General features: G+C 36.7%; 1 protein-coding gene across 2 annotated transcripts in view; it reads right to left on the reverse strand.

Moving 5' to 3' along the window:
- Nucleotides 1-120: 120 nt before the first annotated feature.
- LOC107696691 (solute carrier family 12 member 4-like) overlaps nt 121-17632 on the reverse strand; it is a 27463-nt gene continuing 9951 nt past the window's right edge. The window contains exons 1-24 of one of the 2 annotated variants that reach the window (XM_016497151.1): nt 13340-13442; nt 12003-12100; nt 11611-11742; nt 11359-11505; nt 10623-10677; nt 10229-10359; nt 9880-10121; nt 9390-9604; nt 9067-9231; nt 8379-8477; nt 8141-8198; nt 7880-8054; nt 7389-7507; nt 6870-6968; nt 6522-6641; nt 6288-6392; nt 5329-5497; nt 4929-5124; nt 4636-4805; nt 4336-4467; nt 4123-4230; nt 3031-3218; nt 1376-1509; nt 121-1205 (exon numbers count right to left, since the gene is read on the reverse strand). In XM_016497151.1, the coding sequence (XP_016352637.1) occupies nt 1114-1205; nt 1376-1509; nt 3031-3218; nt 4123-4230; nt 4336-4467; nt 4636-4805; nt 4929-5124; nt 5329-5497; nt 6288-6392; nt 6522-6641; nt 6870-6968; nt 7389-7507; nt 7880-8054; nt 8141-8198; nt 8379-8477; nt 9067-9231; nt 9390-9604; nt 9880-10121; nt 10229-10359; nt 10623-10677; nt 11359-11505; nt 11611-11742; nt 12003-12100; nt 13340-13403 (3213 nt within the window). In that variant the 5' untranslated portion in view covers nt 13404-13442 and the 3' untranslated portion in view covers nt 121-1113. Of the gene's footprint in view, nt 1206-1375; nt 1510-3030; nt 3219-4122; nt 4231-4335; nt 4468-4635; nt 4806-4928; nt 5125-5328; nt 5498-6287; nt 6393-6521; nt 6642-6869; nt 6969-7388; nt 7508-7879; nt 8055-8140; nt 8199-8378; nt 8478-9066; nt 9232-9389; nt 9605-9879; nt 10122-10228; nt 10360-10622; nt 10678-11358; nt 11506-11610; nt 11743-12002; nt 12101-13339; nt 13443-17632 lie in introns of those variants that run through there. The other variant, XM_016497150.1, reaches the window with a different exon arrangement.

A 17632-nucleotide genomic window follows, 5' to 3' on the forward strand; every position in this document is an offset into this window, starting at 1 on the left:
GTTTAATCTTTCTCTTTGACATGAAACACTGTACAGATTTAACACTATACAACCAGTAACAGATCATCACCTTTATATACCAGATATAAATGTTGTTAGTCAATAGTTTTCCATATTTTCTTCTATTTGTATAACAAATGTATGTAACAAATGTCTGTACAGTAATCATGCCCTAAAAAAAGAATAAAGACTATCAGTATCCAAAATGTCTCATTCTCAATGTGAGTTGTGTACTAAAATGCAGTATGTTGAAAATGAATGGTTAATTTATAAAGAATCAATCTCATAAAAGTTATACAATGCAGTTATAAATTACAAAATCTACCCATCCCATTTCAGCTCCTTTGGTTATTTTCTAATACAGTGGGGAGTTTTACAAATAAATAATGAAGACAAAATAAATAAAAAATGCAAGCACTCAAATGGCAATTTAAATTTAGCACTTGCATTCTGAATGGCAGTCTTATATCAGGAAGCACTAGATCTGTTACTTGGGCAGTGAAAGTCAAGATAATCACATGTGCTCGTTTTTTATATTAGTCACCCTGTACACAATAATGTTTTGCATGTCATTTGTTTATATTAAAAGGAAATGGAATATTTCTCTTCTAAATGAGCTACTGTTAACTGTTGTGAAATATTTTTCTTGGCTCTGACCCAAGCCACAATATTTTGTAATGAACTGTTAGCATGCTTGAAAGTGTATGTTGCTACATCAGCGATTTAAACTCATCAATGTTAGCAAAACCTCAAATGCTTTAAAGTGGGATTGTCTACTTAATGTCATACGTAAGCAATGTTGTTGCTGGAATCATCTGTTATTTTGTGCAGCAAACATGGCCTACATTCCAAAGTGATTCTGAATGTTATGGTGTGAATGTGGAATGGGTTCAGTTGAAAAGGTACACAACTTAGCCCAAACATGCCACTAAAATATTTAAAGTGAAATGAATTGTAAAATGAATGAATTACACTTTAGTGTAAAACTCCTTTTCATGAACTATGATATGTTTAGGCTGGCATAAGATGTTCAGAATGCATATTCTTTATATGCCACTTTTTTGACTTGCATTAGATACAGTAACAGTGGTCTATGTATTGATCTTTGGCCATTCAGGAATAGATGGTGATGACCTCACGACCTCCACCTCTCACAAGCAGCACTCTCTCTAGACCTTCAGTTAACACCTCAAGAAATTCCATATCTGAAATCGGAGTTAACGAAACAGCATGAGAAGTAGCAATACATTTATACCATACCAAACAGAGCATATTTTCATGTTGGATTTATCTATATCTCACTAGAAACTAAGCACACCAGTAAAATAGTGCTTTAATACAGTACTTAAAGTATATAATTCTTTGGGAAGGATACAGTTTTCATCTCCCTCTGGGTTGCGTGGAGGTCCTGGCATGTTCAGCAGCACCAGTCTGGCATCATGGGATCTATTTACAATAACCTCATTCAGCTTCACAGCTGTGTGCATCCGCCGAACATTAGATTGGTCACTGTAACACACACACAAAGAGAGTTTTGATTTAAACTAAGGTGGAATAATACAATGTGTGGAATTTAATAAATAAATAAAATAAACTAGGACCTTTGAAGACTATAGATAATAACACACTGAAATTACACAAGCATGCACACCCACATAGTTTACTTCTGTAAAAAGGCAAATACAACAAGGCACAGACACCAGTGATCCTCTCCTCTTTATGCTAGCCATAAAAAAAACAAATAGGCCTATTATATGTAACCAGGTGGTATTAAGCCGGGCTCACACTGCGATTTTTTAAAAGTCCTTTAGGATTGTACTTGTCAGACTGTACGAACATGATGATCATGTCACACTGTGGGATCTCAGTTGTCATTAATGTCAGACTGTATGACAGTCAAGACGCGTTAAAAACAGGTGCCCGCAAGAAACTTGTCCGAAGTTTTACCTTATCAACCCATACACGTTCAGTGACTGCGAGCTGCATTGCACACGGGGCTGTAATGTTGGCTATCATTAAAAGTATATGAATGGCGGCAATACCGGCGTATTTATGCAGAATAGTGCAAGCAGCACTACACATCCACATGAAAACAGCAGCGCAACCGGTGTTTATCATAGCAAAGGCAACGAATCAGATGAATTCCGTGAGCGGAGGACGAGAGCGTCGGAGTTTATGCGGTTAGAAGAAATCTCTAGCATTAATTCTGATCATGGCTTGTCTTGAAAAACGAAGACGACGTTCGTCGTAGGAGAAGTCACACTGCAGGACTGCACCAAATCTTCTGACACTGCCAGAAGTTAGTCGGAGGTCAAATTTGATCGCAACGGCCATTAATCGGCTGTCGGTGAACATGTCAAACTAACAATCAAAGACTACAGACTTTAGCCTAGGATTATAGGAATCTTTTAGGATTTTCAAAATTTGTCTCAGACGACCAAATCGTGGCCAAAATCGCAGTGTGAGCCGGCTTTAGAGTGTGGGGCACACAAAGAGTGTACTGCCCCTTTAAGAGAGCGGCTGCTAATGATGACGCGGTAAGAGTGCATACAGAGACTACTACCGTGTTTGTGTGATCCTAAAGAGTATTGTTTCACCCTAACATTAGAAATAATTGTACATTCGGAAGAATTGACACTTTATTTAAGTTTTCTGTATTTACTTTTTGATTATTCCTGTGAAACCTCCGTTTGGAGTTTAAGCACAGTTATAGTGACCCCGTGTGGTGAATCTGAGTATCATATTTGATGTAAATTGAGTGATATTGAATTATCACCTGTTATTTGTTGAACCATTGATTAAAAATCGCTCAAGATCACAACCACGAAAATCTAAACAGCGGATTGAGTTAAAATACCAAAATAAATGAGCAAATCTAAAAAACTTGATTGTGTGTCAATTGATTTATTTTGTTAACTGGCAACATACATAAAGATAAAAAAGTAAAACCTACTACTTTGTACCAAATACTGTGTTGATAGTGTGCAGTGGTGGCATTCCAGTTCTTGTTCCTGCTTGCCTAGTACTCACGGTTTAATGCTGATTAGTTCTCTGAAGTTTTCTGGTGCGTTGCTTCGGTTTCGTCTTTCCGCTTCTATTTTTTCACTAGTCCAGGTCATCTGGTTTTTCTCTGGTAATACTCTAATGGTTTCCTCTTCTTCATCTGAGTATAGACTGCCCATTCTTATCAGCGAGTGTCTGTCCTTCACTAGCTGGGCCTACAGTCAAGAGTAATGGGACCACACTTAAGAGAACTGCTACTGCAGGTATTTAACTTTTACAGTCAACAAGACATTACATGTGACGCTAGCATGGAGCATCAGGTATGACTCCCCTAATTTTGTAACATGAAATACCGTATTTCATAAAGAAATCTTGTACACTTTTATGCATTTTGTACACAGAAAGACAAAAAGCAATTTCATGTTGTTTATATAATGTATAATGTAAAGTCATCCCATTTTGTGTGGAAAAGTCTAAACCACAAAATGCATTTTGTGAATGAAATATTAATTTTGTGAATATTTCATTTGTCTGCAGATATTTTTTTTTGTCCACAAAATGGGTTGTTTTGATAATGAAATGCATTTCATAAATTTAATAAGAATTTTGTACATAAAACAAGTTGTCTGGATGACAAAATACTTGCATATTTACTTCACACATAACAAGTGTTGTCACAAAAGCATAAAAGCCTGCACACAATATCCTTACAGAAAAAAAATCCTTTAAAATACTTGGAGGCCTTTTTTGTTTTTTGCTTTTTACTTTGCTTTTATGCTTTTTTTAAATCTTTGACATATTTAGTTCACAAAATGCATTTTGTGACATGCTGACAAAATGAGATTATTTCAACTGAAATGGAAAGCACTTGTGCTAATTTTTATGCACAATATTAGTATGCAGTTTGAAAATTTTTGCACACACGATGCAATGACTACATTTCGGTAGATACAATTATATGAAAATACTTAAATCATTTGTGTAACATTTAAGTAACCACTTCAGGGTGTATTGTTTGTCATTGTCATATAATATTTTAATGATTTCTGTATTATTTTGCTGTTGGTAAGCTACAGTGTAAGTACAGAAGAGACATTTCACAAGTGAATATTGCTGTACCTCTCTGTCTCTCTCTGCACTAGAGAGCCTAATTTGTTTTAGCATCTGTGACCTCTGCTCCATCATCAGTGTCCGCTCATACGTATATGCTGAGATATCACTGTTGTGCTGCAAATAACAACATTTGACATCATGAAATTATGATGGCATACATACTTAATGTCACGGGTGGGATGTGAAGTGTTAATAGTAAAGCGAAAGTGTTCTGTATACCATCTCAACCACTTCCACCTCTGCTTCTAATCTGAGCTGGTACAGGAAGGTTGCCAGGTCCTTCTTCATCTGAATGCTGTTATCGTCCATTTGAGCCACAGTGAAGATGCGCATCTTACATTTACGCCAGACCTGAAGTACAAGAATCCAAATAATATTGTGCTGATTTATTGATTGTCAGAACAAATATTGCCAGTATATTTATAATTTAGATCATTCTCATTCATTCTAATTAAGTCTTTTTCTAACATTTAAAATCCATCATTTGTATTGTAAAATTAGCAATGATTAATTGTTCACCTTATGTTGTTTGAGAAGGAAAGGCAGCAGCATGAGCATTCCACCATCATGGACAATCCACCACACATCAATATATCCATCAGTAAAGCGCTCATGATTGCTGGGATAGAATGACACATTTTTTGGGACCATCAGAGCCAGGTGAGCAGCTGTAGTACAGCGGACTGTATCTACAAGTGAGAGAATATGAAAGAGGAGTGGATTACCATTAGCCTTTCCAAGGACTGTGTCTCAGTGCAGACAATTACAATGCACATAACTCAAATAAACCTTGCCCAAACTCTTGCTCTTACTAATGAAGGTTTTCCAAGCCCGTGGATCTTCACTCTGTCTCCAGCCATATGGCCAACCCATAACGACTGTGTTATGTTTCATGCCTCCCAGACCACAGGACTGGATGAGGTGTGCGATCCCCTCTCTCACTTTGGAGGCGACCACCACCTGACAGAAGCCCTTCACCCGCTCAATCTCCATCATGTTCTTTATTGCCTGGTGGAGGGTAAAGAAACCTAATTGAATGAAATGTTGCCTTTTGCTATCTCTCAGCACACTCCAGAGAGGCTGATATAGAGCTGCAAAGACAGTAGACCTAATTTCATACATAACCATCATTGTATTTGCATCTGTAATTTAGGATCACAGTTACAGTCATGGTCATGCTAAAAGTGCGTGTAAATCAGGAAACTTCCTCACCTGTTCTGATGCTTGTGTTTCCCCATAGCATTCCAGGAAGTTGCCCTGTATCACTGATCCTACAATGGTTAGACCTTTTCCCGCCTTTAGCTGTGAGGCAAAGGTAAGCATTCTGGGATACTTCACATGCAGGTCTTCATCCAACTTCAGCAGAACCAGCAGCTGTGGCCTATTAACAATTTTATTTTAATGGGATTTTAGTGTAATTATTTATACATACACTACTCAGCTTGGGATCAGGAAGATTATTTTTTAAAGAAATGGATTAAAGGTCATACGAGGCTGACCTTTTGAAATTTCTATTAATCAAAGAATCCTGAAAAAATTCATTGTTTTTCAGTTTTTTCAACATTCATATTAATAAAGAAAAATGTTTATTGAGTACCAAACCAGCATATTAGAATGATTTCATTTTATCACGTGACACTAAAGACTGGAATAACAGCTGCTGAAAATTCAGCTTTGCCATCACAGAAAAATAAATAAATAAAAGAGAAAACAGTTATTTTGGTAATAATATTTCACATTATTACTGTTTTTACTGTATTTATATGATCAATAAATGTTATGATCAGCCTTGATCTGTATTAGAGACGACTTTCATAAACATCAGGAAATCTTACCAACCACAAACTTTTGAACGGAAGTAGTGCAATACCAATATGCTACTGTTAGTACAAACACTGTTTGAAGAACGCCTTCCAGGAGTGTGTTATTCAAACAATATCTTCTGGCTTTTATAAACATTATTTAACTAAACTAAGTGAAAGTGTTTCCAGGTCATTACTAAATATGTGTTCTGGAAAAATATCAGCTGATAATATTTTAAGTTAGCATTTATCTAAACTTTTTATCTAATGTCTTTATATATCTTTTCTTTAATAGTTTTGGTTTATATAATGTATTCTATGTACAGCAGACAATTATCGTGGAAAACACATTGTCTGTGACAAACTAACCTCCAGTTTTTGGTGTGGGGTGGTCCAGCCTCCAGGCGAAGAAGAGCGTAACGGGCTGCACTAAGAGACAACCCGCGGATCCCGTCCCCCCATTCCTTCTCTGCTCTACAAGAGAGAAAAAATATACAAGCCAGAGATTTGTAAACTAAAGGTGGAGAATTCAAGTGACTCTTCGAGTGCTTCCCAGTGATATACTGTATGTTAGTTTAATGGATGTAATTGGAAATCACTTACCCCTGATACTCAATGTACTTGTAGATCATACCAGCAATGCCCATCGCTACAATGGCATAGTACCAAGAGGAGATAAACATAAGGGCTAAACACATACTCATGCCCAGAAATGACAGAGCCCTGAGAGGGAGAGAACAGAGAGCATATCATAAAAAAGGCCCATTATTGTTACAATAGCTGGAATTGTTTTATTAGAGGTAATTTTTTTAATATCTCTATCAAGGGCTGAATGAGAGTTTTGAGATCATGTTTGACAGAATTCAAATGTGACTACAAGAGAAGTTCTCAGGATTTGCACAAATAAGATATATATGAATGTATGCATACACAGTTTAAATGCACACTTACCAGTGGTAGTATCTGAACCGAGGTCTCCAGTTTGGCGTTCTTAAAAGTGTTTGTACTGCACACGCCAAGTTTACAAAAAGATAACACATCAGGAAAAACCTGTAAAGTGAACAAACATACATATTAGAATAAGTGTCATGTAATACATGCAATGACAATTAAGGTGAAAAAACGTTTTGACATAAAATAAAACATGAATAAACATCATCTTTATTTCTAGCTGAATATCAGGACTTCTGGCAGTGACAAGAACGTGGAAACATATGTGCTGTTTGTTCCGTGACTGTAAGTTTCATAAGAAGCAACTGTAAATTGATGTCTACCCTACATTTTACCAGTAGGATCTATTTGCAATATAATTTGTTTACTTCAAACGCATCAGTAAATGATTAAATAAAAATAATATGTAATTGCATTAACATGCAACATTCAATATAAAAATGACATCTTATGAAATTTAGATCATTTATTTTGTGTGACAGTGATGTATCTGTGTGTATATTTGTGCTTTGGCCTCACATGGAGAGAATAGGAGCAACCATATCCAGTGATGCAATGAGGATGCCGAGCTCTGCTATGAGTCCCGTCAGCAGCAGGGCCCACGTGGGCTCTCCATTAGCTTTACCGTGTCCAAAAACCTGTGCGTGTGCAAACACATGGACACACAGGGACAGAAAGCAGCAGTCAGCTGTTAGCATCACGTATTTACATTTTAGGAAAAGCATTTTACATATGACATGCAAATGCTTTCTTTAGTGGCTTTTGTGGTTTGGCATTCCAGAAAAGGAAGTAAATATAATCCAGGCGCTCCATTTACTGAAATTCTTCTCACCTTCATCAGTCATGTTTTACGTTTCAAAACACAGTAGTTCTACAATACATTACGAACCACAGATAAAAGCTAAACTTGCTGCTATTTTATACTGTGTACTCCAATTGAGATTGTAATTAAGAAAATCACCATGGTGAAAAAATATTTTTTTGCAATCATATATCTGGAGATCTCTTACTCTAAGGAAAGGAATGATGTTATCTTTAGCAATGGCTTGCAGGAGGCGAGGAGCTCCTGTCAGGGACTGAAGTCCTGCACCCACTGTGGAGAAGAAAGAGCCAATTACAATGACCCAGGGAGAGGGCCAGGACAGTGTGCCAACCACCAAGTTTTTACTGACGGCATCTCCAAACCTAAAAGGGATACACAAGAACACATGAGACACAACATGCTTGTTTCCATCTAAAAATGCTGTATTTGTAATCTCTAGATTACTTACTTATCTCTCAACACCGCACCCTCAATACAGGCCCCAAATAGAACCACAGAGCTGAAGTCTGTGAAAGGAGTCAGGGAATTTTATGAAACTTTGAATGCTAAATAAAACTGCAACTGAAAAAAAATGTTTTTATAACACAAAAATAAAAATGAGTCCTAAAATGACATGCTGTCAATAACAGTAATAGTAAAATTCTTGTTTTAAACATAATATCAGTACCAACAGCAAAAAAGGATACAGACAAGAGAGGTAGTTGTAATAGCCAGGATCGTCCCTATTGGTATAGACTTCTGTGCATCTCTTAGATCACCAGATCTGTTTGACCCTGCCATAATGCCTGTCTCAGAGACAGAGAGACAAAAATACTGAATTTCAAGACATTTTCCTTTAAGAAGATGTGTAAAAGATAGTGTACAGTCATTACACACATTTTCACAACTTTTCAAATTTTTTTTTATGGAGCTGTTGTTTACTGAAAGTTCTTTTAAGCAACAGTACAATACATTCAATGCACTGCACTTCTATCCATCACAGCCTCATCCTCATTCCCATCAAGAATAAAATATGGTGCTACCCTGACTGAGGTCTATAGCTGCTCTATATAAACTGTGCTTTAACAGATTGGCAAGAGTTTGCTGCTTACAGTTGAATGAGCAACTGAAAAGAGATACTTTCTGCTTCTCATAGTGACGCTTATACTGTTTGTGTATACTTTCTTTTTTTTGTCTTTCTTTCAGACAAAGGAGGTCATATGTACTAATATTAATCAGATAACCAGATGTTTGAATTTTACATGTAGCACAAAGTCGAACACTTCTAATATTACACCACTGGATTCCATGATTGTCCTATTAGAATAAAGCATTACAGGGAGCTGTGTAATAAATAAATATATTTCTTAACCAAAGAGGACAGATGAGTTTTACCTGTGGCAGAAGGAAAGAAGATTCCCACTAAGAGGGTGAAGGACGTGGCGATGTCAGCAGACACATAGAAGCCAAAGGTCTCCATTGAGCCATGGACATCAACAGAAGACAGACTTGCCTTTTCCAGAATCTGCCCTTTCTCCATGTAATCCCCCCACATGTTTTCTACACACATACACATGCACAAAGAAGTTCTAATGAAATAAAATGTGCAAAGCTACATATTCTACATGTTAAATGGCAAGTGCCTACAGAAGGAGAGCCTTTCCATCTTTAAATGCATGTTGTCATTTTTCTTAGCTGTAAAGCATATGTGTCCTTACCTTTAATGATGCCACTGGCCAGCCCAGGAATGCCCTGGATCTCTGTAACATTGTTCTGGAGGAAGTACTCGTCACAATGAGCACTGCTGGAATTCTCAGAGCTGCAGAAGTTCTTCCAGAGCTGGCTGGGAACCGTGTCATTACCGACAACTACTGTCTTCCCACAGACATCAAACAAATCACGAGCCAGTGTGCGGTTTCCTAACATGCAGATCCTGCACAATTTAAAAGAAAAAGAGTAAAAACAAAAAAGACGGATACACTTATTTGTATCCAATTATATTTTCATTCTGCATCATAAGAAAACTGTGTAAACTATTGAAAATAAATCAAAAACCAGCTCATCGCATTGACTTTACAATTTCAATATAGGCCTATTATGTATAATATATACAACAAATAAATTGGCACAGTCTTTTGGCACATTCCAATAAGAATCCAAATATTACATTTTATGTATTGACTATAAACATGTTACTGAAAGACTTACGGAAACTCAGGAGGGTGGAAGATAGATTTGATAGCTCCGACATAGATGGAAACAATGGAGATTATGACACAGGCCAGGAAAAGGGAGGCAAATTTGTTGACATATTTGACTCCCACAAAGACAACAACAGCCATAAGGCTCAAACATATTGTGCCGTACACCCGCATATTATTCAGCATCGCACCACTCCCTGCATGAATATCTGCGGGATGGAATATGGCAGCCTGAGGAATCAGGTATTTCTGTAGACAATAAGAGTTGATGAATGATTATTTTCAGAGACTGATCATTTTGGGGTTTGGATCATTGTGTGTGTGTGTGTGTGCTGTCATTATAAAAGGAGACTGACCAGAAATATTTCAATTGCTCCCAGTATGTACATCGCAGCAGCGAAGGTTGTGCCCAAATAAAAACAGAGACCAACTGCACCACCAAACTCAGGGCCCAGAGACCGAGATATCATGAAATAGGCCCCACCAGCTGCCAAAAAAAAAACAGTAAATAAATACATTTTTGTAGGAAAATAACGATAGCTATTATCAACCTTGTCATAATCATAATTAGATCAAAATTTAAAAACGTAATAATAGGCCCCACCAGCTGCCAATTAAAAAAAAAAAAGAAGAAGAAAATAATCATAATTAGATCAAAAATTAAAAACCTAAATTAAAATTTTCAATACTGCTATTTCTTGTACAATGTACAATGTTATAATACAAAGGATTATAAACATTTAAAATTACCTGGAACTACACCGTTGGTGGCTATGGCACTCATTGAGATTGCCGTTAACATTGTCTGTTAAAACAAAAAACTAATAAAAATCATACATTTAAACATTTTAACTATATTTTATGTTACACATTATCCTGCTTTCCACATATCAAACTCACTTTGTGCACTAATGGCAGAGTTACAGAGTTCACACACTGCCTGCCTTACTAATCAATAACAGCTACATTTGAGGGTTAGCCAATAAAAGTAAAATAGCAACTAAAATCTAATAAATTAAATAGATTCATGTAATCCGTTTGATTCATGTAATCTCAAATTAATTTAATGCATGTTTTCCAGGCTAATACATAATAGCTTAATGTAGCATGTAAGCAAAGCTTTAAAATGCTACTTATCAGACACGCTGTATGAGAAAAGCACACAAATATAGGATTTCACACAATCTATGTGACACTGCTGTCCGACAGAAGTTACCAGAGAATTCAGCCATGCACAACCAGACTTAAGAACACTTTTTTTTATATCAGGCTATTGAACACTTACTAGTTTTTTTGCACTCTGCCAACTACTGTTAAATTGTCAGTGTTAACTTTACTATTTCTATTGCTTCATATTATTTGACATACTGTCTGTATCTTGTTTTGGACAAAAATGTTATGCTGCTTGTTTACAGGACAGACAAGGAAAAGCAAAAGTAGGAGTGAACATGACTGTGTTTGTGAGGGTGTGTCTGCAGTAACTCACACAGGAACAGCACATGAGAACGATCAGGAAGGACTGGACGACACCTGCTGTTCCTACTATCCAGGTGAGACGCAGAAAGAGAATCACACCGAAGATGTTCTGCAGACATGGCAGATACACTCCCATCAGTGTGCCCATATTCGGAGACTACAGAGAACAAAGTAGAAGAGAGAAAAGTCTTTCAGAACAACAATGTTGCAGATGTTTTGGTTACAGTGAAAATATAATGTTGTGAAATGAACACTTTATAACCTTGGGCATTTGTCTTCTGGATACATCAGCACTTTCTGCCTCTTCGTGTTCTTTGGCTCCCTGAGTCACATTTGTGTAACTGACCAGCCGACTGAGAAGAGATGAGACCTTCGGTCGGATATCCAGCTCTTCCTATGGAAAGATACACCTCAGCACCAATCATACGAAAACATAATTCTACACATAACATAACATGAAAACTATTCTAATATTTTAATGTTGAATTTGGGAATGTTATTGAGACTTTAGATTATAAATTTAGTGGGAAATATGACATTTAGGCATTTAGCAGACGCTTTTATCCAAAACGACTTACAAATGAGGACAACAGAAGCCATCAAAACCAACAAAAAAGCAAAGTGAATTACAAAGAGAAGGAAATAAAAATGAACCTCAAAGAGGGCCAAGTTTTTGTCGTAGTAGTCATTCCTCTTAGATGCCGAGTCTGAACTGCTGAGGAAAGGACTGTCTTCTTTATGATTGCCATGACCTGCAGGGGGATGACATTTAAACCGCATTTACTGGATTTAACAAGCATATACATCATTCCAGTGGGTGCATATGGTGTCCATTAGCTTTTTATTTTATGTGTTTATTTATTTATTTTAAACCAATATCTTATAATTCTTAACTTGCTTTAATTGGCTTTTATTATGCTTTTCCATATATTGTATCATCACAAGAATATAAGTTATTTTATCTAGATTGGTTTAATATTTACTGCCCATTCAACTGATAAAGGGATTTTTCTTCATCAGAGAGAGAAAGTGAGAAAAAGAAAGAAATGCAACCATTTTTAGCATACTTTTTTCCCCTCAGAATAACTGTAAGCTTTTGCCCACATTTAAATATGTAATTTCCTGTCCTACACCCACTAATTAAATGTGACTAATGTCCTATTCTTTACACTCTTACATTGTGTCGTGTAACAACTGAATCAAATGAGATTATTTTACTTTTTTTTTTTTATATTCTCCTTAGATAAAAATTGAAACAAATAATGTGTCAATATGAATCGATGGAGTGTGTGAAGAAGTAAACAAATACTGAAGCTTAGTCCTTCATAATTATTTAATTTAATAAGAAGTTCCAAATAAACAAATAAAGCATTGCAGCTGCAAGTACACTTGAACCCTTTTCTAACGTTGGCACCAAGCATTAAACCCATTTTGTATTTATGCTTTTCTGTTTTTTTCTCCTTCTCTGTTTTTTCACTTAATGGGTTTGATTGTTTTGTGTCCTCACACTCTGCTCTCAAAACAAATGTCAATACAAACACTGCTAAAGCAAGGCACCCAAATATAGTGCCAGTCTTAATAATGCATACTGTGATGGATCATTTGTCAAGTTTATCATAATTTTGCAGTTTGGTCTGTATATCTGTATCCTACTTAGGCATTTTTTTTTTTTTGCACTAGAGTCCGACACCCACATTAAATACTGTGCAGATTTAGTCTTTTTTGTTTGTTTGTTTTTACTCTACAGAGGGTAGAAGACATTATAAATTGAAGAGAAAGTGGAGGTGATATTTCAGAAACCGATATAGGCAAGGGATATACTCCTTCTAACATTAGTCTATCACAGACCTGAATTTGCAATTAATTAGTTCATAAATGCAACCATATAGCATATACTTGCTCACAAATACACAATAAAAAAAGATAGTAACTGGTAACTGTCAAACTGAAATCTCTGCCTTTGCAATTTGCTTGCTATAGGTCTAACTCACCTGTGTCCAGGAGTAATTTGCCATTATAGGTAGAGTTTGCATGAGCATTGTTGTGGATCAGCATGTTTATCAATGGACAGCAAGGTAGGCAGCACACTGTCTATATCCAGGTCAATGTGAACTATTAACTGTTACTGAGAGAGCAGCAGAATTTACGCACAAACACACACACCCTTGCCAATGGTACATTTGCTAAAACACACACACACACACACACACACACACACACACACACACACACACACACACACACACACACACACACACACACACACACACACACACACACACACACACACACACACACACACACACACACACACACACACACACACACACACACACACACACACACACACACACACACACACACACACACACACACACACACACACACACACACACACACACACACACACACACACACACACACACACACACACACACACACACACACACACACACACACACACACACACACACACACACACACACACACACACACACACACACACACACACACACACACACACACACACACACACACACACACACACACACACACACACACACACACACACACACACACAGGGTCAAAAAGCATTCACTGATAAATCAGAAACACTGCTACACACTTACACAACAGATTCAATATGTGAGCATGGCCTTCCATAAAACTTTTCATTTTAAACACTTGTTTAATTAATAAAATGCCTGAAATGCAGAAAACGGAATAGCCATTCTCCAGTGATGGAATATTATATTTGAATATGTTCTTTACTGACAAAATCTGGGATCAAAATGAATCTGGGATCTAAAACGAATATTTAAATGAACTATTTATTTGGTCACTAATCAAATAAGTACATTTGTGAGTGACACAGAACATGTTCACTGCTTTTAGGTCTCAATATTTTGGACAAAAGACATACTAAATACTATGACATCCTAAAACTTATTAAAATGTATTTAGTAAATATAACTCAAATTTAAATAAATGTAGCATCTTCACCAGGTCTCCAATCAATACCCTAACTGTATAAACAAACAAGAATAAAATTGTCAAATGCTGCCATCTAGCGTTACTCGTGAACAAGTTATCTTCCCTCAATCTGTGAGATAAAATGTTGATCGTTTTTAAACACTACAAAGATGTTAACAATTTGTTTCCTAAACAGGAAAAGTATCAGAGAAACTGATATGTTTACCAGATATGCTTACCGGATTGCTTCTACACAAAGCCTAACAGAAATGGCTTGACAGCCCCCACAGAGAATGTGTCTTGCTGTGTAACTGCAGGAGGGGGAAGCAGCAGGAGCTTTATGGCGGCAGGTCTGAACACGTTAACAGGACTGTGCCAAAAGCTGCAGATCAAAGCCAAAACTACTAACCTCACACGTGCTGTGTTTAGAGTGAACTGAGAGACTTCACATGCTTATAGCAACATTTATCCATTGGACAAGAACATTACTTGTTTACAGTAAAGACTGTACAGTCATACTTTTAGATGCTACACAGTCATTCGTTTTCAACAATCTGAAAACATCACACACATAAGCTGTTATTGCACAGTACAAGAGAAGACTCAGGCACATTTGGTAACCAGCTGTAGAAAACAGCTCTGTTCAAACATCTGTAAATTGTTGTTCAGACAATAGCCCAAAGGTAGACCAGCTTTACTGAAAATAGCATTTTACCTCCAAAGTGGAATATTTTGAAGAGACAAAACCACTCTGTGTTGGAAAATGCAACAGTTGATTAACCTCAGGAAGAAATTATCTTGCTGGTAAGGAGGTTGTGTGAAATTGGCCAAATATTCAATTTTTTAAACATTTAAAGTCTTCATTATGAGTCAGTCATATCACCATTTAGGCCGATTTAGCCCTTTTTGGCAATGTAATGTCTTATGATGGCATACTTGGTTGCTTGACGTGATTGTAATAATATCCGGTGTAAGTGCATTGTTAACAGCATGCGTGTTCACTCATATGTGCCTTTGTCTGTGATGTTTTGTATTAGTTGTTTGAGACTAACCTTATACTCATAAACAATAATAACTGTATAACCCACTCTGTTTGTCATGCAAAGACACATCACTGTCTCAAGCCTTCATTAACAAGTAAACAGCTCCAGCGAGTATCTTCAGAACAGTCAAATTAAATGCCTGCAACAGTAGTAATTTATTGCAATGGATAGGAGACTTGGGAAATTACTGACTTTTACATTGTATTAATGCTTACCAGTTATAGGCCTACATGTTTCATTTTAGCTGTATCAGCAGCTTTTTAACAATTTAAAGATGAGAAAGAAAGCTTTTACCAGAGTATTTCAACCTTTAACAAAAGGGGTGGACTGCCTGTTTTACACCTTTTTCATGAGAATTCGTTGCACAATAGCCCATCACTGGTAATAGACTTGCTAAATTAGATGAGTACAGTTGAATAAGTCTGTGGAATTGGACCCTGCTGGGAGAACAGAATGTACGAAGGCTTTGATGTGCATTAACAAGAGAGAAGAAGCTGTACTGTACTGATGAAGTTCCAACAATTAGAATCATTAGCAAAAGATAGATACAAATATATACTCAAAAGCACTATATGAAAACAACACTGTGAAAAAAGTAAATAATGCCAATAGTGCACTACTAAATACTTAACTGACTGTTACGTAATGATCATAGTTTTTTTAAAAATACGATATACTTTAAGATATGTCAAATAAACACAAGGCCTACACTGAAAAAGTCTAAATTGTGCTTTTCCCAGCATGTGGAATTAATAGTTAATAGTAGGCTATTGCATTGTTTTTCCCTTTGCAGGTTTTATTTACATCGTTGAATTTGTCTTGTTTAGTAACCTGTTATCATGTGATGTCAGGACAAATTTGTTATGTAAAATTATTATAGTTGATTGTTACTCTTGTTATGTACCAACTGTTGAGGTATGTATGGTGCTGAGTCTTTTATGATGATTGACCGTTTTTTGTGGCTTGTGATTGTTAATGTTATTAGTGTTTATATGATGTGGTCAACATTTTCAGACAACAATCACTCTCCACAATTGTACATTTGTCTTTGTAAACATGAGATAAAGCAGGTAATAGTGCACAATTTAAAACAACGTACATAAAGGTATCATTTTTATGTAACTCTTTTTTGTAAGTTCATGCAGCTTACAACATCAAGAGTTACTTTATCTAAACAGGTACACTGTCTTGTACACTGGTAAGATTTTTAAAAATGTTTTTCAAAGAAATATTCTATGCTCACTATCATCAAAATTTGCTCACCATCAAAAAAAAAAAAAAAAAGCATTAAAAAGTCAGTAAATAATCCCAATGGGAACTCACAGGATCACAAAAGGTTATTTGCCTGGAAAAATGTAATTCGATTTTGTATGAACTTTTGGATTTTGGATGATCTTAAGTTTATCTAAAGCAGGGGTCTCCAACCTTTTTGTGAGTGAGGGCTCCCTGAAGGGATAAAATAGTCTGAAGGGCTACTTGTTTGATATACTCCAACACACATATATACATATATATATATATATATATATATGTATTAGGGCTGCCACTAACAACTTTTTATTTCGATTAATCTATCGACCAATTTATCGATTAATCTAGACGATTAATTTCCCACAAAAAAAATCAACAATTTTAAAGAACATTTTATTAAACTTGCAAATTTGCCATTCAGTAGTGTACCATAAAAAAGTATAAATGTAAACAACTGTTTAACCCCAACAGTTGGGTTTTCACATTAAATAAATGCAATGTTTAGAGTCCACTAGAATTGTCTCGGTTACGTATGTAACCCTCGTTCCCTGAAGGAGGGAACGGAGACATTACGGAAAGACACGGGCTTACCGTGAGGGAAGCCGTACCGTGGAAGAATACATATGTGGGATGACCCAAAGGGGCTGACCTTGGGCATACACACGAGTGCTGGACCTAGCGTCTGGTGCTCCGCCACGCCTGACCGCCGAGGGTGCGGGAGGAACTTCAACAGGGTTCACCAAAGGGGAAACGGAACTGAGAAGCACTTAAACGCACGTATCCGGTCCGTAGAGGGGAATGGCGCAGCAAGCGTGATCGACACCGAGCAGGTCCGGTGTTACTGCCTATGGCCCGAATTCAAGGCACAAATCGTCAACCGAAAATGCCTGCAGGTCCCCGACCCTCTTAACTGAAGCCAATGCAGTGAGGAGCACTGTCTTTAACGACAGAAACTTAAGCTCTACTGACTGCAGAGGCTCGAAGGGCTCCTCCTTCAAGGCCGTCAGGACCGAGGGG

The sequence above is a fragment of the Sinocyclocheilus anshuiensis genome, unplaced genomic scaffold (genome assembly GCF_001515605.1).
Source record: "Sinocyclocheilus anshuiensis isolate Anshui unplaced genomic scaffold, SAMN03320099.WGS_v1.1 scaffold354, whole genome shotgun sequence".
Classification (NCBI taxonomy): domain Eukaryota; kingdom Metazoa; phylum Chordata; class Actinopteri; order Cypriniformes; family Cyprinidae; genus Sinocyclocheilus; species Sinocyclocheilus anshuiensis.